The sequence below is a fragment of the Coregonus lavaretus genome, assembly GCF_964263955.1.
Source record: "Coregonus lavaretus genome assembly, chromosome: 38".
NCBI lineage: Eukaryota > Metazoa > Chordata > Actinopteri > Salmoniformes > Salmonidae > Coregonus > Coregonus lavaretus.
Window position 1 is genome coordinate 12,747,082 of NC_140025.1, and position 22,589 is coordinate 12,769,670.

Consider the following 22,589-nt stretch of genomic DNA (forward strand, 5'->3'; position numbering starts at 1 on the left):
ATCACAACTGCTGCTACCAGACTCTTATTATTTTTGCTAAATACTGCACAATTTAAACACTTGCCCCCAATCTTACCTTCCCCAAAACACGTGTAAATATTGGACAGCTTCTACCCCCAAGTAATAAGATTGCTAAATACACTGAACAAAAATATAAACGCAACATGTAAAGTGTTGGTCCCATGTTTCATGAGCTGAAATATAAGATCCCAGAAATGTTCCAAACGCACAAATGTGTTTACATCCCTGTTAGTGAGCATTTATTATTTGCCAAGATAATCCATCCACCTGACAGGTGTGGAATATCAAGAAGCTGATTAAACAGCATGATCATTACACAGGTGCACCTTGCGCTGGGGACAATAAAAGGCCACTCTAAAATGTGCAGTTTTGTCACACAACACAAAGCCACAGATGTCTCAAGTTTTGAGGGAGCATGCAATTGGCATGCTGACTGCAGGAATTTCCACCAGAGCTGTTGCCAGAGAATGAAATGTTAATTTCTCTACCATAGGCCACCTCCAACGTCGTTTTAGAGAATTTGGCAGTACGTTCAACTGGCCTCACAACCGCAGACTACGTGTATGGCGTTGTGTGGATGAGGGGTTTGCTAATGTCAACGTTGTGAACAGAGTGCCCCATGGTGGCGGTGGGGTTATGGTATGCAGTTGTGTTCGTTGTCTGTAGCTCATGCCTGCCCATAGGCAGGCATAAGCTACAGACAATGAACACAACTGCATTTTATGGATGGCAATTGGAATGCCGTGACGAGATCCTGAGGCCCATTGTGAGGCCCATTTTTTTTCCAGGTATTTGTGACCAACAGATGCATATCTGTATTCCCAGTAATGTGAAATCCATAGATTAAGGCATAATGAATTTATTTCAATTGACTGATTCCTTATATGAACTGTAACTCAGTAAAATCTTAGAAATTGTTGCATGTTGCGTTTATATTTTTGTTCAGTATAGTTAACTAAATAGCTACCCGGACTATCTGCATTGACCCTTTTTGCACTAAGTCGTTTTGACTATGCACACATACTGGACTTACACACTCACACATACTTACACTGACACTCCAACACACACACACACACACACACAGGCAAACATAACACATACACACAGGCACACATTCATACACAATTGTTATGGTGCTTTTACGACAACTGGGAACTCGTGAAAAAATGAGGTCAAATCATGAAGTCAGTGATCATCAGGTCGGAAAGTCGGAATTCTAGAAGGATGCCCGAGTTTCCAACTTGGAATTCCGAGTTGGATGACCGTTCAAAACGATTTTGCCTGTCGGAGTTAGTTTTTTTCACAAGTTCACAGCTGTCTTGAATGCACTGTAGTCGGAGATTTCCGAAATGCGAGTTCCCAGTTGTTTGAACGTGGCATTATTCTCGTTGACTCCATGCCGGATATCGTCATCGTGTCAGGGACATACAGGAAATGAATAGGAAAAAGGCCCTAATTCGATCCAAGCAGAAATGTACAGCTCTGATAACAACACTAGTGATATTGTTCACTTTGAAATGGCGGACTAATGTTGACTCTCGGAATCCATGGAGGCCCATGAAGAAAAGCCAATAATCTACACTATGGAAAACAAGCCGATTGTGACATGTTAGTTAACCTTTGAGTTGTCTCGTTAACGTTAGCTTGCTTGGCTAGCTAGCTACTGTAGCTAGCTATACCTCAGTGGTTGCTGTGTTGTGTGAATCTGAGTGACATCTCAACCAATACAGTGGCCGCTGCAGTTAATCTATTTTGTCTAACCGGCATGGTAGCTAGCTGCTGTATTCAGTTTTTAAAGATTGTTTCAGAAGTGCGGAAGTCCTACATTGGCGATTTTTACAAGAACATAGCTTGCTAGGCTACACTTCGTAGCTAACTAGCCAACAAAATAGCCTATTCCTCATGCAGCATTTCGGCATCCCCTCGCTGTCTTCTTTTACATAGTCGGCTCGTGCTGTTTTAGCTAGCTAGTTAACAAGCTACTAATCAAACGAGGCCTGGATGAGAGGAGCTACAAGTAGTACACTATGCGCTGACTGTTCAAGGACTGTCAATGTATCAATGACAAGTGCTAGACAAGACCCTGACAGGACACTCTTTCAAGAACATCTCTAGCTAACTAGTGTAGTTCGCTATGATCTCAAAACAAAAATACAAAATAGTGCTGTTATGTTGCCTCTGTTGCAAACCCTGACTGTTGCTATGGGTGATGTAGCCTAAGGTGTGCAGTGAGATATAGCTAGCTAGCTAATAAAATGGAACGAAACAAATGAGTCACAGATCTCATTGATCCCTGAAGATGGAATAAGATGCTGGTTGGAGGCGCAGAGTGGTTGAACTATTTTGCCTATCTGCTCTCTCTCCCTTACTCTCTCTCTTCTTCACTACTCTGTCTCTCAACCCCAACACATAGGTGCTGGCGACCAGAGCCTGTTCACTTCCCTCTACACCTCTCTGGCACAGCAGTTACCCAGGGAGCCCATGGAGTGGAGGAGGTGAGCTATTGGGATGTTTGCACTTTGCTATCAGATGTGTGTGTGCACCCATGCGCAACTGTGGGGTTTGTGCAACGTTTGTGTATGTGTGAGTGTACGTGTTTGAGTGTGTGTGGCTGACTGTGTTTTAAGTTCCTTTGTTTTCAATGCCAATGTCTCCTCGTCTGAAGGTCCTACGGACGCGCACCAAAGATGATTCACCTCGAGGCCAACTTTGTTCAGTTCAAAGAGGAGCTGCTTCCCAAGGATGGAAACAGAGCCCTGCTCACCTTCCCCTTCCTACACATATACTGGACAGACTGTTGTGTGAGTAGTCAGACAGTCACTATTTGATGTGGTAGGAACATATTGGACAGACCGGCGTTGTTGTTGGTATCATAACATTCAACACTGTATTATGATTCACAAGAAAAAACTCCAATAGCCCTAATGGGTGTGTGTGTGTGTGTGTGTTCGTCTCATATGGGTGTTAATGCTATTTTTATTTCTAAATCTCAACACGTAAAGCGCGCCTCTCATTCGCCATTCGGATGCATAGGCTATAGCCTGCCTACCATTGACTATCAGCGTGTCACCCACCACTTTGCAGTGTGAACTTGAGGCAGTATAATTGTTTGAAACCTGAACGTTTTACTTCAAATAATGAGGCATGTCTTACCTTTGCCTGCACGTTTCCATCCATAGAAACGTGCAGGCAATTATTTTATAAATAATTCCTCATGTCATTAACCAGCATTTCTCTCATGTTCTATTGGTTTTCATATCAACTTTCTTTCGTTGTCCATAAGCCAAAGGCACAATCTTAGTCATATAGCAATCCATCATAGTAGTTGCTATTAGAATCCCCCTCTTTCTAAGTTTCTGACACATATGGAACATTAGGTGCGCTGTTTAGAACTGTGTTTTCAGCTAATTGCATTTTGGCAAATATTTGAAAATGACGTGTTATTAGCTGCTTCATTACAGGAGTTGCAGGTTCAATAATAGGCTATAGCCTTTTGACTGTAAGACGTAGGCTTGGTATTGTTGCATGTTTCCATTAAGCTCTTAATAAAAAATGTCCAGTCCTTGTATGCATGGACTCGTCAAAATCTGTCCAAAATAAGTCCAACGCGTTTCTATGGGTTTATTTTGGGCCTAAACTTGTTGCCTGCCTTCCCGCCTTGGCATGACTCCCATTGTTAGGGCGGAAACATAAGCATCTCGTCAATACATACAGATCTCCGATAGTGTTTTCTGTTGGTCACGTCATTTTAGTGTTTGGAAAAAATTTAACCGTTTGTTGACCGGTTAATGAGGGTCAGTTAGTCAGCAGCAAAATTGACTGTAATGTGCATCCTTAGCATGGACTCTACAAGGTGTCGAAAGCGTTCCACAGGGATGCTGGCCCATGTTGACTCCAATGCTTCCCACAGTTGTGTCAAGTTGGCTGGATGTCCTTTGGGTGGTGGACCATTTTTGATACACACAGGAAATTGTTGAGCTTGAAACCCAGCAGCGTTGCAGTTCTTGACACAAACCGGTGCGCCTGGCACCTACTAGCATACCCCGTTCAAAGGCACTTAAATCATTTGTCTTGCCCATTCACCCTCTGAATGGCACACAATCCATGTCTCAAGGCTTAAAAATCGTTCTTTAAACTGCCTCCTCCCCTATCTACACTGATTGAAGTGGATTTAACAAGTGACATCAATAAGGGATCATAGCTTTCACCTGGTAAGTCTGTCATGGAAAGAGCAGGTGTTTTTAATGTTTTGTATACTCAGTGTGTGTGTGTGTGTGTCTCAGGACACAGAGATGTACAAGGTGTCGGTGAAGGATGACATGCTGCGGTGGCAGAGCACCCTGCGGCTGCACGGCTCGGTGGACTGGCTCATCGTGGTGGTGGAGAGCGAAGCCAAGAAGAAGAACAAAACCAACATCCTGCCGCGCACCTCCATCGTGGACAAGATCCGCAACGACTTCTGCAACAAGCAGAGCGACAGGTCAGCAACATCACCTCTCTTATGTCTTGTTATAACAGAATTGGAGCTATTTTTTTCTACCAAGGGACCCTGGGCATGCAGTCTTTTGATCCAGTCCTGTTGTGTAACACACCGGATTCATCTTATCAAGGACCTGGGCAACTAATTTAGTAGAATCAGATGTGCTAGATGAGGGTTGGAGCAAAAGCCTGCAGGAGTGTCGCTCTACAATTTCACCTCAGAACCCTTTTCTCTCTAACACCACCTCCCCCTTACTCTCTCTTTCTCTCTCCCCTCCCCATGGTTCAGGTGTGTGGTTCTGTCGGACCCTCTGAAGGAGTCGTCTCGCTCCCAGGAGTCGTGGAGCTCCTTCCTGACCAAGCTGCGCACCCTGCTGCTCTTGTCCTTCACCAAGAACCTGGGCCGCTTCGAGGATGACATGCGCACACTCCGCGAGAAACGCACTGAGCCCGGCTGGAGCTTCTGCGACTACTTCATGGTGCAGGTGGGTCACTCCCACCACCTGTCAATCATCCATGCTCTACTACAGGGGATGCAGTTGTAACCTATTTAACCAATGGGTGTGTGTGTTATGCAGGAGGAGTTGGCCTTTGTGTTTGAGATGCTGCAGCAATTTGAGGATGCCCTGGTCCAGTATGACGAGCTGGATGCTCTCTTCACTCAGTATGTCCTCAACTTTGGGGCTGGAGGTACAGCGGCATTGTTTACTACCGTTACCATGGCTCTGCAGTGTGACCATTTTACTTGCATATGCGCCTAAATATTTTGCTGTGTGACCTGGAATTGTAAATGTAAAAAATTAAGGATTCCAGCTTTATTACCCCAAAAATGTTTCGTTGTGCTCCAAAATGTCTTTGTGTGCTCCTACATTTTTCAACTTAGGTGCACACGTGCTCCTTGTAAAAAAGGTCAGCGTAGAGACCTGCCTACCTTTTACTACAGACCTATTTGTGTGTATGTGTACTGTACTACTGAGGGCAATATCTTATTATTGTGTCCATGTCTGTTGTATTTTTCTATGTTGTGTCTTTGTATGTCTGCGTCTGTTGTGTCAATGTCTGTTGCGTCTATCTGTTGGGTCTGTTTTTGTTGTGTCTACGTCTGTGTCTTTCAGACGGGGCCAACTGGCTGGGCTCGTTCTGTGCCCCGGTGAAGCGCTGGAACGGGCTGCTCCTGCGAAGGCCCATCGACATGGAGAAGCGCGAGCTGATCCAGTGCGGCGAGGCCAGCCTGCTGGACCTGCGCAGCTACCTGTTCTCCCGCCAGTGCACCCTGCTCATCTTCCTCCAGAGGCCTTGGGAGGTCACCCAGCGAGCCCTGGAGCTGCTGCACAATTGTGTACAGGAGCTGCGCCTGCTTGAGGTATAGTGTGTTTTTGAGTACTGTATTGCAGTCAGACTGGGCCGAACCGCTGACATACGAATCACCTTCGATCCTAAATTACTACTCATTATTTTACATTACATTTACGTCATTTAGCAGACGCTCTTATCCAGAGCGACTTACAAATTGGTGCATTCACCTTATAGCCAGTGGGATAACCACTTTACAATATGTTTTATTTTTATTATTATTATTATTTTATTTTTGGGGGGGTGGGGTAAAGCAGGGTAGAAGGATTACTTTATCCTATCCCAGGTATTCCTTAAAGAGGTGGGGTTTCAAGTGTCTCCGGAAGGTGGTGAGTGACTCCGCTGTCCTGGCGTCGTGAGGGAGCTTGTTCCACCATTGGGGTGCCAGAGCAGCGAACAGTTTTGACTGGGCTGAGCGGAAACTGTGCTTCCGCAGAGGTAGGGGGGCCAGCAGGGCAGAGGTGGATGAACGCAATGCCCTCGTTTGGGTGTAGGGACTGATCAGAACCTGAAGGTACGGAGGTGCCGTTCCCCTCACAGCTCCGTAGGCAAGCATCATGGTCTTGTAGCAGATGCAAGCTTCAACTGGAAGCCAGTGGAGTGTGCAGAGGAGCGGGGTGACGTGAGAGAACTTGGGAAGGTTGAACACCAGACGGGCTGCGGCATTCTGGATGAGTTGTAGGGGTTTAATGGCACAGGCAGGGAGCCCAGCCAACAGCGAGTTGCAGTAATCCAGACGGGAGATGACAAGTGCCTGGATTATGACCTGTGCCGCTTCCTGTGTAAGGCAGGGTCGTACTCTCCGAATGTTGTAGAGCATGAACCTACAGGATTGGGTCACTGCCTTGATGTTAGCGGAGAACGACAGGGTGTTGTCCAGGGTCACGCCAAGGCTCTTCGCACTCTGGGAGGAGGACACAACGGAGTTGTCAACCGTGATGGCTAGATCATAGAACGGAAAGTCCTTCCCCGGGAGGAAGAGCAGCTCCGTCTTGCCGAGGTTCAGCTTGAGGTGGTGATCTGTCATCCACACTGATATGTCTGCCAGACATGCAGAGATGCGATTCGCCACCTGGTTATCAGAAGGTGGAAAGGAGAAGATTAGTTGTGTGTCGTCTGCGTAGCAATGATAGGAGAGGCCATGTGAGGATATGACAGAGCCAAGTGACTTGGTGTATAGAGAGAATAGGAGAGGGCCTAGAACTGAGCCCTGGGGGACACCAGTGGTCAGAGCACGTGGTGCGGAGACAGATTCTCGCCCCGCCACTTGGTAGGAGCGACCGGTCAGGTAGGACGCAATCCAAGAGTGAGCCGCGCCGGAGATGCCCAGCTCGGAGAGGTTGGAGAGGAGGATCTGATGGTTCACAGTATCAAAGGCAGCAGACGGGTCTAGAAGGACAAAAGCAGAGGAGAGAGAGTTAGCTTTAGCAGTGCGGAGAGCCTCCGTGACACAGAGAAGAGCAGTCTCAGTTGAATGACCAGTCTTGAAACCTGACTGGTTTGGATCAAGAAGGTCATTCTGAGAGAGATAGCAAGAGAGTTGGCTAAAGACGGCACGCTCAATAGTTTTGGAGAGAAAAGAAAGAAGGGATACTGGTCTGTAGTTGTTGACATCGGAGGGATCGAGTGTAGGTTTTTTGAGAAGGGGTGCAACTCTCGCTCTCTTGAAGACGGAAGGGACATAGCCAGCGGTCAAGGATGAGTTGATGAGCGGGGTGAGGTAAGGGAGAAGGTCACCGGAGATGGTCTGGAGAAGAGAGGAGGGGATAGGGTCAAGCGGGCAGGTTGTTGGGCGGCCGGCCGTCACAAGTCACAAGATTTTATCTGGAGAGAGAGGGGAGAAAGAAGTCAAAGCATAGGGTAGGGCAGTGTGAGCAGGACCAGCAGTGTCATTTGACTTAACAAACGAGGATCGGATGTCGTCAACCTTCTTTTCAAAATGGTTGACGAAGTCATCCACAGAGAGGGAGAAGGGGGGGGGGGAGGGGGAGTAGGATTCAGCTGGGAGGAGAAGGTGGCAAAGAGCTTCCTAGGGTTAGAGGCAGATGCTTGGAATTTAGAGTGGTAGAAAGTGGCTTTAGCAGCAGAAACAGATGAAGAAAATGTAGAGAGGAGGGAGTGAAAAGATGCAAGGTCTAGTTTTCCTCCATTTCCGCTCGGCTGCCCGGAGCCCTGTTCTGTGAGCTCGCAATGAGTCATCAAGCCACGGAGCAGGAGGGGAGGACCGAGCCGGGAGGATAGGGGACATAGAGAGTCAAAGGATGCAGAAAGGGAGGAGAGGAGGGTTGAGGAGGCAGAATCAGGAGATTGGAGGGAGAAGGATTGAGCAGAGGGAAGAGATGATAGGATGGAAGAGGAGAGACTAGCGGGAGAGAGACAGTGAAGGTTGCGACAGCGCATTACCATCTGAGTAGGGGCAGAGTGAGTAGTGTTGGAGGAGAGCGAGAGAGAAAAGGATACAAAGTAGTGGTCGGAGACATGGAGGGGAGTTGCATGTGATGAAGATGAACTATTCTGCAGTGCACCTCATCTTGCTCAAACTGATCCCCTCAAACACTTTGAATCTGGCCACACACACTCCAGTGTTTCTGCTACCATTGTATAACTCTGTTGCCTCCCGCCAAAAGAGTTTGGCTTCCTCTATTGGTTGGAAACGTCAAATTTGGTGGGATATATTGGCTTTGGTTTGTGCATGAGCTGTGTGTGTCTGTGTGTGTGGCGGGGGTGGATAAGGTGCTTCTGGTGTCCATGGTGTGACATTTGATTTGTGGATTCAAAAAAGTATATAAAATGTAAATCTAGAGATCCTCATTCTGTGTGTAGGTGTCTGTGGTCCAGGGGGCGTTGGACTGCTGGGTGTTTCTCAGCTGTCTGGAAGTGCTGCACAGGATCGAGGGCTGCTGCGACCGTGCCCAGCTGGAGGCCAACTGCTCCCACACTGTCGGCCTGTGGACCTACGCCACCGAGAAGGTACCCTACCTACCTACATACAGTGCATTCGGAAAGTATTCAGACCCCTTGACTTTTTCCACATTTTGTTACGTTACAGCCTTATTCTAAAATTGATTAAATTGTCAATCTACACACAATACCCCATAATGACAAAGCAAAAACAGGTTTTTAAACATTTTAGCAAATGTATAATTTTTTTTTTGGGAAATATCACATTTACATAAGTATTCAGACCCTTTACTCAGTACTTTGTTGAATACCTTTGGCAGAGATAACAGCATCGAGTCTTCTTGGGTATGACGCTACAAGCTTGGCACACCTGTATTTGTTTCTCACATTCTTCTCTGCAGATCCTCTCAAGCTCTCTCAGGTTGGATGGGGAGCTTCGCTGCACAGCTATTTTCAGGTCTCTCCAGAGATGTTCGATCGGGTTTAAGTCCGGGCTCTGGCTGTACCACTCAAGGACATTCAGAGACTTGTCCCGAAGCCACTCCTGGCTGTGTGCTTAGGGTCGTTGTCTTGTTGGAAGGTGAACCTTCGCCCCAGTCTGAGGTCCTGAGTTTTCATCGAGTATCTCTCTGTACTTTGCTCCATTCATCTTTCCCTCGATCCTGACTAGTCTCCCAGTCCCTGCTGCTGAAAAACATCCCCACAGCATGATGCTGCCACCCCCATGCTTCATCGTAGGGATGGTGCCAGGTTTCCTCCAGACATGACGCATGGCATTCAGGCCAAAGAGTTCAATCTTGGTTTCATCAGTCCAAAGAATCTGGTTTCTCATGATCTGAGAGTCTTTAGGTGCCTTTTGCCAAACTCCAAGCGGGCTTTCATGTGCCTTTTTACTGAGGAGTGGCTTCCGTCTGGCCATTCTACCATAAAGGCCTGATTGGTGGAGTGCTGCAGAGATAGTTGTCCTTCTGGAAGGTTCTCCCATCTCCACAGAAGAACTCAGGAGCTCTGTCAGAGTGACCATCGGGTTCTTGGTCACCTCCCTGACCAAGGCCCTTCTCCTCCGATTGCTCAGTTTGGCCGGGCGGCCAGCTCTAGGAAGAGTCTTGGTGGTTCCAAACTTCTTCCATTTAAGAATGATGGCGGTCACTGTGTTCTTGGGGACCTTCAATGCTGCAAAACATTTTTGGTACCCTTTCCCAGATCTGTGCCTCGACACAATCCTGTCTCGGAGCTCTACGGACAATTCCTTCGACCTCATGGCTGGGTTTTTGATCTGACATGCACTGTCAACTGTGGGACCTTATATAGATAGGTGTGTGCCTTTCCAAATTATGTCCAATCAATTGAATTTACCACAGGTGGACTCCAATCAAGTTGTAGAAACATTTCCTAGGTTGATCAATGGAAACAGGATGCACCTGAGCTCAATTTCGAGTTTCATAGCAAAGGGTCTGAATGCTTATGTAAATTAGGGATAAAAAATAAATAATAATAATAATATATATATATATATATGAATTTGCTAAAATTTCTAAAAACCTGTTTTAGCTTTGTCATTATGGGGTATTGTATGTAGATTGATGAGGGGGAAAAAATATTTAATCAATTTTAGAATAAGGCTGTAACGTAACAAAATGTGGAAAAAGTCAAGGTCTGAATACTTTCCGAATGCACTGTACCTACTGCACATCTGCCTAACACACATCACTGCTGGTGCACTGTGTTAGCCCCTGCCCTGGGGACCTACTACTATCTGAAGTCACAAGTGGCCTGTTTTATCCAAAAGCATGCTCAATAAATAATAATAATATGACATTTAGCAGACGCTTTTATCCAAAGCGACTTACAGTCATGTGCGCATAAATTTTTACGTATGGGTGGTCCCGGGGAACGAACCCACTACCCTGGCGTTACAAGCGCCATGCTCTACCAATTGAGCTACAGAGCACCACATTGGAGAATCATTGTTGAAAGTGCTTCTTGTCCAAGACTAGGCTTAATCTGTGTCCGCGAAACTGGCTCAAGGAGTTTTACCTGGTCAAGAAACTCTGATAACACACTTTCTGGTGATCATCATATAAGACTCCAGTTCCAGTTTGTCACTGTGGCCCTATTTATGTTGTGATGCATGTGTTGTTGTTGTTCCCAGCTCAAGTCTCTGGGCTACCTGTGTGGCCTGGTGGCAAAGAAAGGCCCCACCTCAGAGGACCTAAACCGCACTGTGGACCTTCTGGCTGGCCTGGGGGAAGAGAGACCAGAGACCGGTATTACACACACACACACACACACACACACACTAACACTAATGCACTAGGCAGGCGTGCTGGAGACATGGATCGAACCAGTTCGCTCCCGATAGGCCCTTAGTTATAAAGTAGTAGGACCGGAGCATTGCATTAGACTGGATAATGTTGGATGGTGTTATTTGATAATCGCGTAGCCCTCTGTCGTGCAGATGACTCTCTGTTTGAGGCTGTACTTTTACTGTCAACACAAACACATCATTGTGAGGTCTGGGAAGTTTGCTCTAAGGAAAAAGCTGAAATGGTCTTTACAGAAAGTCTAAGTGTCTCTCCTGTGTTCTCTCTTACAGTCAACAGCCTGCAGAGCCCTTACAAAAAACTCAATGAGGCCTTATCGTCTGTGGAGGCATTTGAAAAACACTATCTGGTAAGTGCCATGTCGATTTAGTGGATAATGGTGTAGCCAGTTACACTAGTCCTTGATAAGAGCCTTGATTATGCTTTGTAATTTTGTGTGTGTGCGTGTGACACTCCCTAGACAGAGTGCCTCTGTTTATAGTCTTGGTATCTAGTTCATTGGGCCCCATTGCCCTCCAGGCCCACTCTCTGTAGGCACTGGGGCAGAAAGCCATCACAGAGCTAAAACATTCTTATTTAGTGAATGCTGTCTTTGTCCTCGGACGATCCTCTCCCCATCCCTCTCTCTCTCTCTCTCTCTCGCTCCCTCCTGCTCTCTTACCCTTTCTCCCTCCCTCTCTCTTTTCAGGAGCTGTCTCATGCTGCTATGGAGATGTACAGAGCCATAGGCAGGAAGCGTTCAGCCCGGCTCGTTGGGAAGAGTCTCGCTGAGTTTTACATGTAAGCCTTTCATTCTCTCTTTCTATCCTTTTTGTTCTCTCTGCCCTCTGCCTCTCACTCTCCATATCTGGATGGTGTATCCAGTGAGGGAATCATTTAGATTAGATTAGTACAAATGTATTGTAAGTGTTATAAAGATGAAGGTTGCTGGAAAAATGACTAGCCCCAGTCAGCTAAATTTGCGAATGACTAATGAATGAAAGAGTTTAGGGTTGCTCTAATTGATTGGTGCTAAATGAACAAAAACTGTGTTGACTGTGTGTGGTTTGTGTGCGTAGGAAGAAAGGTGACCCGGAGAGAGCAGAGGGCTTCCTGGAGGACTCTCTGAGGTCATACGTGGCAGAGGGGTGGAGCCTGCAGGTGACTCATACCAGGAAGCAGATGGCTGAGTGTCAGAAGCTCCTGCAGCAGACTGAGGAGTATCCTCCACAAATGCTGCGTTCAAAACCATTTGGGAACTCGGATATCTCCGACTTCCGACAAAACGAGCTCGGACTGGGAAAAATCGTTTTGAATGGGCATCCAACTCGGAATTCCAACTCGGGAACTCGGGCCCGAGTTGAGCTCCGACTTTCTGACCTGAAAATCACTGACCTCCGACTTTCTGACGAAGATCACTGACCTCATGATTTGACCTCGTATTTTTCAGAGTTCCCAGTTGTCTTGAACGCACAAAGAGTCTACACACTGACCACCTCACAACGGGGTCATATTCATTATAGCACACCGTAGCTAAATGTTTTGCAACGGGAAACAAAAAAAGTATCCCTCCCTGTTTCAGTCTGCTTTCTTCCATTTGGTGCCTAGTGTATACGACCAAGTGTCAATCAGTCTCAATGGGCGCGTTCGACATTGCAACTGATTTTAAAGGCGAGTCGAGACTGACTACAAATCACCTTGCATCATAAATAATACTCAATGTTATTTGTAGGTCAGTCAGCCACAATTTACCCATGATACATCACGGTTTTGATGCTCTCGAACATGGCCAATGTCTTCATTGGTGTACATTCTATATGAGCCAGGGTCATGTTCAATAGGGCCAACCGTAACAATGTTTTTCAATGGAAAACCAAAACTTGGGACTCCTATTGGACATATGGTAACTCCCTGGTTCATACCGTTTCGAAATGTTCTTTTTTTTCTCCCGCATTTTGTGTCTACTGAACACAACCCAGCCTTCTGTGCTATCATTTGTTTGAGAGGTCGTCCATTAAATTAGTGGGTGGACTAAAGATTTCCATCATGGGTAGCTAAGTGAATAATGACCTCAAAGGAAGGTAGGCTACTGTTTCACCCCCATCCCATCTGCATGCTAGGTAGGGAATCCTTTCTGAAGGATCGCTCTTCTTCACTCTCCCATTGCATTGGAATAGCCAGGTGTCTGTAGCTTGACTATTTTCTAGTTCAGGTTTCCTTGACTCACTGTGCCAGCTACCTGCAGACCAGTGCCCTGCTGGCGGGCGATGCCAACCTGACAGAGGAGGAGAGGAAGCACTTCTGCCAGGAGATCCTTACCTTCGCCAGCCAGCCCCCAGCACCCTCAGGTGAGGACGCAAACACACCACGTACACTCGAGACATGGCTGGAACAGTTGTTCGTTCTCATTGATGCAGGTAGAAAAGGTGAAAGCTTCTTATTGCACAATTTAAAAAATCCAAGGATCCTTGTCTGGTTGTCTCAACTTCTGAGAGACTTGCCAACTAAACTGGTCAAACATGTAAATAGTGACTAGTTTTTCTCCCAAGACTGACCAACATTAGCCTGGTCCCCAGATCTGTTTGTGCTTTTGCCTACTCCATTGTCATTGTCAAGCCTGACAATTCCATAAGGAGTTGGCAAGAGAACAGAAAGACTGGCACCCAGGCTAGTCCAACATAACTCTGACTTCACAATGTTGCCATGTAATGCCAGGCCCTCTGTCTCCTCCCTCTCTCATCCCCCTTCTTCCTCCTCTCGTCTCCCCAGACCAAACTGTGGCTCTGAGCATGGTGGCATTCGCTCAGCTGCGCCAGATGCAGTTCAGCCCGCCTGGCGCCGTGGTGCACGTGGGTGCCGCCCTGCAGCTGGAGCTGCGCTTACGCTGCCAGATGCCTGTGGCCGTGCAGGTGGAGCAGCTGGCTGCCACTCTCCACTTCAGCCTGGAGCAGGGCGGGGCGAGAGGCCGGGCGGGCAGTGCCCAGAGGAGGACGGGCCAGGGACCACAAGGCCAGGGGGACGGGGTGATCCTGTTCCCCCAGGGAAGCCTGCTTGCTGGGGCTGGTATGGGCGCCACGCTCCCCCCCGCCCTGGAGCTTTGCGAAATGCAGGACCGCAGCCCGTCGGACAGCTCGCTCAACTCCACGGGGGTGGTGTGTAAGAATATGCATCTGCTGCTGCGGCGCCACGACAGCTCAGCCTCCCTGGACACGCCCACCGCCGGGGCCCTCCCGGCAGCGGTCGCCGTGGACGACGGGGCCCAAATGCTGAGGGCGCGCGACATAACGCTGCAGCCCGGCGACAACAGCATTCTCTTCACGGCCCCGGTACGACTGGCGCCGTTTTTTCTGCCTCTCCTACAACCTCATCAACAGTCATGTTTCGAGTTCAAGTCCACCCCATGGCTCATTTTCAATTTGTCTAAAGAAATCTGTTCTCTCCTTGCCTCCTCTCCAGTAAAACAGAATGGGGAATGCTGTCGATTGGATGTCAAGTGTCACTTTATCACTATTTTTCTCTTCCATCTCTCTCTAGACCGGAGAGCCGGGCTCGTACACATTGCGTCAGCTGTGCGGGAGCGTGGGGAGAGTCCAGTTTGTCCAGTCTCACATCTACCCTGTGGTGCAGTACGAGGTCTACTCCCAGGAGCCTCAGCTCACCATCGAGCCCCTCTCAGGTCCGTCTGTCTGGCCTTCTGTCCCCCTCTTTAGCCACAGACAATGGATGCTAATCGCTGCTTACTGACGTATGGTTGGACCGAGTGATCCTTTTTTTTTGTGTGTATAACTGTGTGTATCTGTGTTTGCCCCCCAGACAACCTGTTGGCAGGCATTCCCCAGAAGGTGAAGTTCACCATAGCAACGGGCCACTACAGTGTGAAGAAGGGTGACGCGCTGCAGCTTAGCAACACAGACTCCATGCCCATCCTCCACTCAAGCTGCTGCTCTGCTACCATCCTGTCCAGCACGGGAGGTCAGCCTTCCTTCCATCCACTCTGGGTCAGAGGTCAAGAGTCAGAGAGGTTAAAGGGATTGTTCAACCAAATGACAAATTAACAAATTTGTGTAGCTCAATGACTTGGTTACCTTTTTTTGGAAAGAAAACAAATACTATTTGAATCCAGGCAGGTCTGATGGTTACCGTAGAGATCAGTGACCTCCGGGGTCCATAGGGGGAGACACCTTTAGCTTTCCATGCTTACTGCCTTTCCCTAAATCTGGTGTTAACTCTTTTCCTTTATATTTTCTCTCCTCAGAGCACGTGGGGGAGAGTGGTCTTTCCATCCAATCATCGGAGAAGGTGACCAGCATCTCCCTGCCCCCCACCCCTCCCTACCACACCCTGGAGTTCCAGCTGGAGGTGCTGTGCCACATCCCCTCCACGCCCTTCAAGCCCGACAGCGAGCGTCTCACCAACGGCGAGGTCCGCCACCGGCCCAAGAGCCACAGCCATTCAGACAGTGCCATGATCAACATCGACCAGAAGGTTAGAAGACCGCTTGTCCTATAGAGTTAGCCCCAGGACCACCTTTATATAATTTATTAGGGTCATGTTCATTAGGCACCCAACGGAAGACAACAGACTGAAACGGAGGGACTACCTGGATTTGTCCAATGAATATTCCGCCTCAATGTTTGAAAGCATTTTGTTACGGTGTGCCCTAATGAACATGACCATGCCTATCAGATGTTTACAGCCGTGTGTGTGTTCTTTCTCTCTTCATAGGTTTCCATCGACTGTCCTTGGTCCATCTACTCCACGCACATATCCCTAACCTTCTATGTCCCCTTCAAAGCCAAGCACTCAATACTCTCTGCTGGGAAAAGGTAGGGGACACACTCCATCTGCTTTTACTGTATGGGGGACATTTTTGTCACGCACAGTCACAGATGTGTGCAAAAAATACTTGAAATATACAGCTTGATTTAATTTGAACATTTTCTTAAAAATGTGTGTTATAAGGAGGCAATTATTTACTGAGTGATGCACGCAATGCAAATTCCAATTGTAGTATTTGGAACCTGCATTGGGTAATATGCCTTCTCCTCTATAGGATTTTAAATGCAAATAAAACGTTGCCCTCAGTGTCTATTCAGTGAAGTGTCTGCTCAGTCAAGGAATCTATGGCGATGTTGAGAATCGAAATATTGATCTGACTCCTGACTGGTCACACAGGAAGTACATACAGGTGTGTCTCCAGAATGTGTCCGACACAAACTTCCATCTGGCGGACCCGGTCCTCACAGAGCGCCAGCCCACAACCTCCGTGGAGCTACTCTCACTCAATGCTAAAACACAACAGGTGAGTAGCTGACCGTACACACACACACACACACACACACTCCATCTCTCTCTCTCTCACACTCATCTGTTCTGATCCTCTTTGCCTCAGCCGGTGTGCAGTCAGCAGTCGGTGTTCTGCCTGTGGGAGATGCGGTGGGCCAAACACCTGCCGCTGTGCCTGCAGTGTGTGTTCTCCGCCAGCTTCGCGCCCGTCTCCGCCTCGGACACACGCACAGCCTTCAAACCCTATCGCTACGAGTTCCAGCTGGACCGGGTCTCTGTGAGTATACTCAAGACCCACCTCTGGGTCCCATCATTAGGGACCACGTGGAAGAAAACACATTCAAACAGGATGGGATTTGGTCCAATAAAAAATGCATATTTTTGTTTTCCGTTGCAAAACGAATTAACACAACCCTGTTCTCATCACAAACAAACGCCGTTCTGGGCTCAAACTACGCTCGATGTTGCTAACTGTGGACTCTGCCAACCCTCCTCCCCAGACCCTTTACAGCTTGAAGGCCGAGATCTTGCCGCCGTCCGGCGACCAGCACTGTCGCACCGGCGCCCTCTGTGGCCTCGAGGTGTCCATCACACGGCAGGCGGAGCCCAGCGAGACTGAAGGGGAGGAGGAGGAGTCTACAGAAATAGAGGGCCTGAGGACCACCAAGCTCATGTATGAAGGTAGGACACGGGAAGGTGTGTGTGTGTGTGTGTGTGTGTGTGTGTGCCCATGTCCGTTATTTACCTGTCTACTCTGGTGTGTGTTGTCTGCAGTGGTGGACAACAGCAGTAACTGGGCGGTGTGTGGCAAGAGCTCGGGGGTGGTGTCCATGCCCGTGGCTTCCAGTGCCACACACAGGGTTCAGATGGAGGTCATGCCCCTGTTCGCCGGGCACCTGCCCTTCCCCAACATCAAAGTGTTCAAGTACCTGCCCCACAGTGCCGTCCCAGCCATTCAGCCCGACACAGGTATGTAACCCGCAGCTCCAGAACGGTACTTAAGCTAAGTCAGTAGGCATGTCTCCCATTACTTAACAAGTTTAGATTATTTGCTCATAGGCATTATTACAGCACGTGTTGTACTCTCACTCACACACACTCAGTCACATGCATTCACGCTCATCTCCCTCTCTCTCTGGCCGCTCACAGACAGCTGCTTAGAGAACGACAACATATCCCTGCTGGACAAAGGCCTGGACGACCAGGGCGACACAGCCAGCATCCGTAGCCGGGGCAGTGTCCACTCGGTGGGCAGCGGGGAGCAGCAGAGGGGTCTGCCCATGCCCCGCCTGGAACCCTTCAGTCCGGGACAGGTGTTCAATTGGAGCCAGGGGCGGCAGGTGCTGGTGCTGCCCGTTACTGACGACCACGTGATGGAGGTTAACGTCACATGACCCCTGTGGGCCACTGCAGCCCCCCCCCCTGCCGTGCTCCCACCACGCCTGGACCTCTGTGGTTTGGTTCCTGGCTGTGGTTCTGGAACCGGGAGATGGCCTGGCGGCAGGGAACTGACACTGGCTCTCCTCTCAGGACTCATTGCTGGCCGGCCACTGGCCCTCCTCCCTGCTCCTGTTCTGGCCTGAGAGATCCATCTGCTGTATTTTTATCTTCTTGTCAATCTTTTTCAGCATTCATTGAATTCTCATATGAAAATACCCCTCCCCCCACTGTCAGAGAAGAGGGTTTGGTGTACCTGTAGCTCTCTTATTGGTTCCTGCTCCGTGGACACAGTAAACCGCTTAGAACTGTTCCCAGAACTGTTCTGCTTAGAACCCCCCCACACACCTGTGATCTGCTTGCTGTTTCCACTGATCATCAACACAAAACCTGCTGTATGAGGCACACATGCACACACTAACGTGTGTTTGGACAGGGTTGCAACGGTGTGTGGTTGTGTTTGTATTAGTTCGTGTGTGTCACTGTCTGTGCATGACATGGCAAGTTGTGATGGATGAAGGGAAAGAGCGGGGCCAGTTAATCCTGTGTGTGTGTGTGTTAGCAATATCTACCCCACTTTTCCACCTCACTCACTTCCAGCCCCTTGCCCCCAAACCCTGCTGAATCCTCTTTCCTTTGCTATAGCCATAGCGCCACCCTCTGGCCACTGTACAAACTGTTCAATAAGTACATATTATTCCAGAGGAATCACTGTACTGACTGACTGTGCAAAGGCTGCACCAAAAACAAATTGTCTCGAAGGAATATGTTAGAGAAAAATATACTTTTTGTTTTCCAGCAGGTGTGAGGCGCACTTAATCCGAGTACTAATGAACACATGCTTTTGGCTCTGGAAGAGGACCTATTTTTGCCTTATTCTTTTGTTTATGTTTTAAGGTTCACCAAAATTGACTTATTCAAGTATTGGCGAAATCTGAGAACAATGGGATGAAATTGTACTTGGTTGTTTTCAGATACTTTTTGGCTGAAAGTGACCGTCTGTTCAAAGTGTTACAATCATTTGTTCTGTCTGACTTCGTGGTTTACTTGAATGCTGAGCAGGTAAATTCTATGTTTAGTAAATGTGGTGTCCAACCTTTTTTATTGTCTCAGACATTCGCTGTTGCTACGGTAACTGTGTCAGGAACAGCACTTTATCATGGCACAATTCTTTAATAAAAACAACAACAATTTAGAAGGAGGGGAAATTCGCTTGTGTAAATGCGATGTTTGTTCATTGACCTCTATTTTTGTACTGTTGCCAGGCAAGTTCAGGTTGTTGCTCTGTGTCTGTCGGTTGGTTGGTTGGTCGGTCGGGTGGTCGGTCGGTAGGTATCTACTGGAGGCCTATGAGGGCTTTGGGCCTGAGGCCTATGAGGGCTTTGGGCCTGAGGCCTAAGCACACCCACCCAGCTATACTCATGTCCTGTATTCCTCCACCTCTGGGCTTGTACCAAGCAGAATCTCACAAACAGAATGTAGTGCTCACCGCCAGGACCAAAGGCAGAAGGCTAGTTCCCTCAGTCTGGCCATCTTAATGAAAGCGTAACCCTCAGACTCCACGTACAAAACGTACATGCCCGAACCTACAGCAACATGGGCCTGTCTTTGCAACATCCACGTGTCCTCGGGTGTCTAACTGGTTGGAAAAACGATTAAGAAACTATGATATATGAAGACTAGTGATATCAGTGCTCGTCTATGTACACATCTTAGCTGTATTTATTTTTGTCTTATTATTATTTTTATATATTATTTAACGGCAAATAGCTGGAAGGGACGGAAGCATCAATCACTCTCACAAATAAATAATGACTTTGGGAATTGTCTGGTGATTATTTTTCTTTCAACAGTCATGGGTCACTGAAATCAAATTTTTAAATGTGGATGTAAATTATTCCATTGGAGTTCAGCACCACTGATTGTATTCAGATTAATTATTTAAACTAATCATATGTATGTATTATACATTTGAAAATAAATATACCTATGTTTTAATGTGTCTGTTCTCTGTTTTGGTGGTCAGTGAAGTATTAGTGCGAAGAGAAACTCAAAGGTTTTTGGGCTGTCTCAAATGAAACACCTACACGACCTGATTTGACTACTATAAGCCTGTACGGTATCAATTGACTGATCCTCGATGTGTTTCCTTACTGCTACAAAATCACATGCAATTTTATCAAACTCATAACTTTTATATATGAAGGGTGAGAAGTCCAGAGTCTGAGGAACAGAGACAGCAGGAGGGGGTGTGTGCATAGAGCAGGTCAGAGGGGGCAAGCCCTGGAGAAACTTGTAGGTGAGCATGAGGCTCTTAGGTGGTGGGAATCTGACAGGGATCCAATGTAAGGTTGGAACATAAGCATGTCTTACACTTTCAGTATCCTTATACATAGAAAAAATCCTCAGATACAGGGCTATTGTGGCAAGTTATGTAAAGCTGTCCATCAAAAAAGTATTGGTGTAGGCCTAACTTACACCGCAATACACCAATACTTCTTTACTGAACTGCTTTACATAACTTGCCACAGTAGCCCTGTAAAACAATGGGCTATATTAGCCATTGTGTGCTGTGCCCTACGCAAGTTGCAACATTGTACAAGATCACTTTTTTATATATATATATATATAATTTACAATATGCTACAGCATCACATATCTCTCTGCTTTTACATTTACATTTTCGTCATTTAGCAGACGCTCTTATCCAGAGCGACTTACAAATTGGTGCATTCACCTTACGATAGCCAGTGGGACAACCACTTTACAATATATATAAAAAAAAAAAAAAGAAGGATTACTTTTATCCTATCCCAGGTATTCCTTAAAGAGGTGGGGTTTCAAGTGTCTCCGGAAGGTGGTGAGTGACTCCGCTGTCCTGGCGTCGTGAGGGAGCTTGTTCTACCATTGGGGTGCCAGAGCAGCGAACCGTTTTGACTGGGCTGAGCAGGAACTGTGCTTCCGCAGAGGTAGGGGGGCCAGCAGGCCAGAGGTGGATGAACGCAATGCCCTCGTTTGGGTGTAGGGACTGATCAGAGCCTGAAGGTACGGAGGTGCCGTTCCCCTCACAGCTCCGTAGACAAGCACCATGGTCTTGTAGCAGATGCAGGCTTCAACTGGAAGCCAGTGGAGTGTGCGGAGGAGCGGGGTGACGTGAGAGAACTTGGGAAGGTTGAACACCAGACGGGCTGCAGCGTTCTGGATGAGTTGTAGGGGTTTAATTTTACATTTAAGTCATATAGCAGACGCTCTTATCCAGAGCGACTTACAGTTAGTGAGTTTTTTTTCATACTGGCCCCCCGTGGGAAACAAACCCACAACCCTGGCGTTGCAAACCCTGGCCATGCTCTACCAACTGAGCTACATCCCTCCCGGCCATTCCCTCCCCTACCCTGGATGACGCTGGGCCAATTGTGCGCCGGCCCGTGGGTCTCCCGGTCGCGGCCGGCTACGACAGAGCCTGGATTCGAACCAGGATCTCTAGTGGCACAGCTAGCACTGCGATGCAGAGCCTTAGACCACTGTGCCACTCGGGAGGCCCAGGCAGGGAGCCCAGCCAACAGCGAGTTGCAGTAATCCAGACGGGAGATGACAAGTGCCTGGATTAGGACCTGTGCCGCTTCCTGTGTAAGGTAGGTTCGTACTCTGTGAATGTTGTAGAGCATGAACCTACAGGATCGGGTCACTGCTTTGATGTTAGCGGAGAATGACAGGGTGTTGTCCAGGGTCACGCCAAGGTTCTTTGCACTCTGGGAGGAGGACACAACAGAGTTGTCAACCGTGATGGCGAGATCATGAAGCGGGCAGTCCTTCCCCGGGAGGAAGAGCAGCTCCGTCTTGCCAAGGTTCAGGTTGAGGTGGTGATCCGTCATCCACACTGATATGTCTGCCAGACATGCAGAGATGCGATTCGCCACCTGGTTATCAGAAGGGGGAAAGGAGAAGATTAATTGTGTGTCGTCTGCGTAGCAATGATAGAAGAGACCATGTGAGGATATGACAGAGCCATGTGACTTGGTGTATAGAGAGAATAGGAGAGGGCCTAGAACTGAGCCCTGGGGGACACCAGTGGTGAGAGCACGTGGTGCGGAGACAGATTCTCGCCACGCCACCTGGTAGGAGCGACCTGTGAGGTAGGACGCAATCCAAGAGTGAGCCGCGCCGGAGATGCCCAACTCGGAGAGGGTGGAGAGGAGGATCTGATGGTTCACGGTATCAAAGGCAGCAGATAGGTCTAGAAGGATGAGAGCAGAGGAGAGAGAGTTAGCTTTAGCAGTGCGGAGAGCCTCCGTGACACAGAGAAGAGCAGTCTCAGTTGAATGACCAGTCTTGAAACCTGACTGGTTTGGATCAAGAAGGTCATTCTGAGAGAGATAACAAGAGAGTTGGCTAAAGACGGCACGCTCAAGAGTTTTGGAGAGAAAAGAAAGAAGGGATACTGGTCTGTAGTTGTTGACATCGGAGGGATCGAGTGTAGGTTTTTTGAGAATGGGTGCTACTCTCGCTCTCTTGAAGACGGAAGGGACATAGCCAGTGGTCAAGGATGAGTTGATGAGCGAGGTGAGGTAAGGGAGAAGGTCTCCGGAAATGGTCTGGAGAAGAGAGGAGGGGATAGGGTCAAGCGGGCAGGTTGTTGGGCGGCCGGCCGTCACAAGTCGCAAGATTTCATCTGGAGAGAGAGGGGAGAAAGAAGTCAAAGCATAGGGTAGGGCAGTGTGAGCAGGACCAGCGGTGTCATTTGACTTAATAAATGAGGATCGGATGTCGTCATCCTTCTTTTCAAAATGGTTGACGAAGTCATCCACA

At 48.1% G+C, this 22,589-nt stretch overlaps 1 protein-coding gene across 1 annotated transcript; it reads left to right on the forward strand.

The window, feature by feature from the left end:
• Nucleotides 1-1,481: 1,481 nt before the first annotated feature.
• On the forward strand, nt 1,482-19,781 carry LOC311112296 (trafficking protein particle complex subunit 10-like). The gene is made up of 23 exons (XM_084155349.1): nt 1,482-1,632; nt 2,438-2,519; nt 2,690-2,825; nt 4,308-4,504; nt 4,793-4,988; nt 5,082-5,193; nt 5,619-5,866; nt 8,680-8,826; nt 10,910-11,024; nt 11,354-11,430; nt 11,770-11,861; nt 12,140-12,280; nt 13,296-13,408; nt 13,830-14,386; nt 14,595-14,736; nt 14,874-15,032; nt 15,316-15,545; nt 15,786-15,886; nt 16,236-16,362; nt 16,453-16,623; nt 16,847-17,027; nt 17,121-17,315; nt 17,496-19,781. Exons 1-23 carry the CDS (start codon nt 1,572-1,574, stop codon nt 17,738-17,740), a joined length of 3,825 nt encoding a protein of 1,274 aa, XP_084011475.1. The 5' UTR covers nt 1,482-1,571; the 3' UTR covers nt 17,741-19,781.
• Nucleotides 19,782-22,589: the final 2,808 nt, after the last annotated feature.

Bases quoted from the DNA above. Each gene is read 5' to 3' on its own strand.
- LOC311112296 (XM_084155349.1), top strand. From the start codon at position 1,572: ATGGAGGCCCATGAAGAAAAGCCAATAATCTACACTATGGAAAACAAG. The intron at 2,520-2,689 runs GTGAGCTATTGG...CCTCGTCTGAAG, and splicing joins GAGCCCATGGAGTGGAGGAG to GTCCTACGGACGCGCACCAA. The intron at 4,989-5,081 runs GTGGGTCACTCC...TGTGTTATGCAG, and splicing joins GCGACTACTTCATGGTGCAG to GAGGAGTTGGCCTTTGTGTT.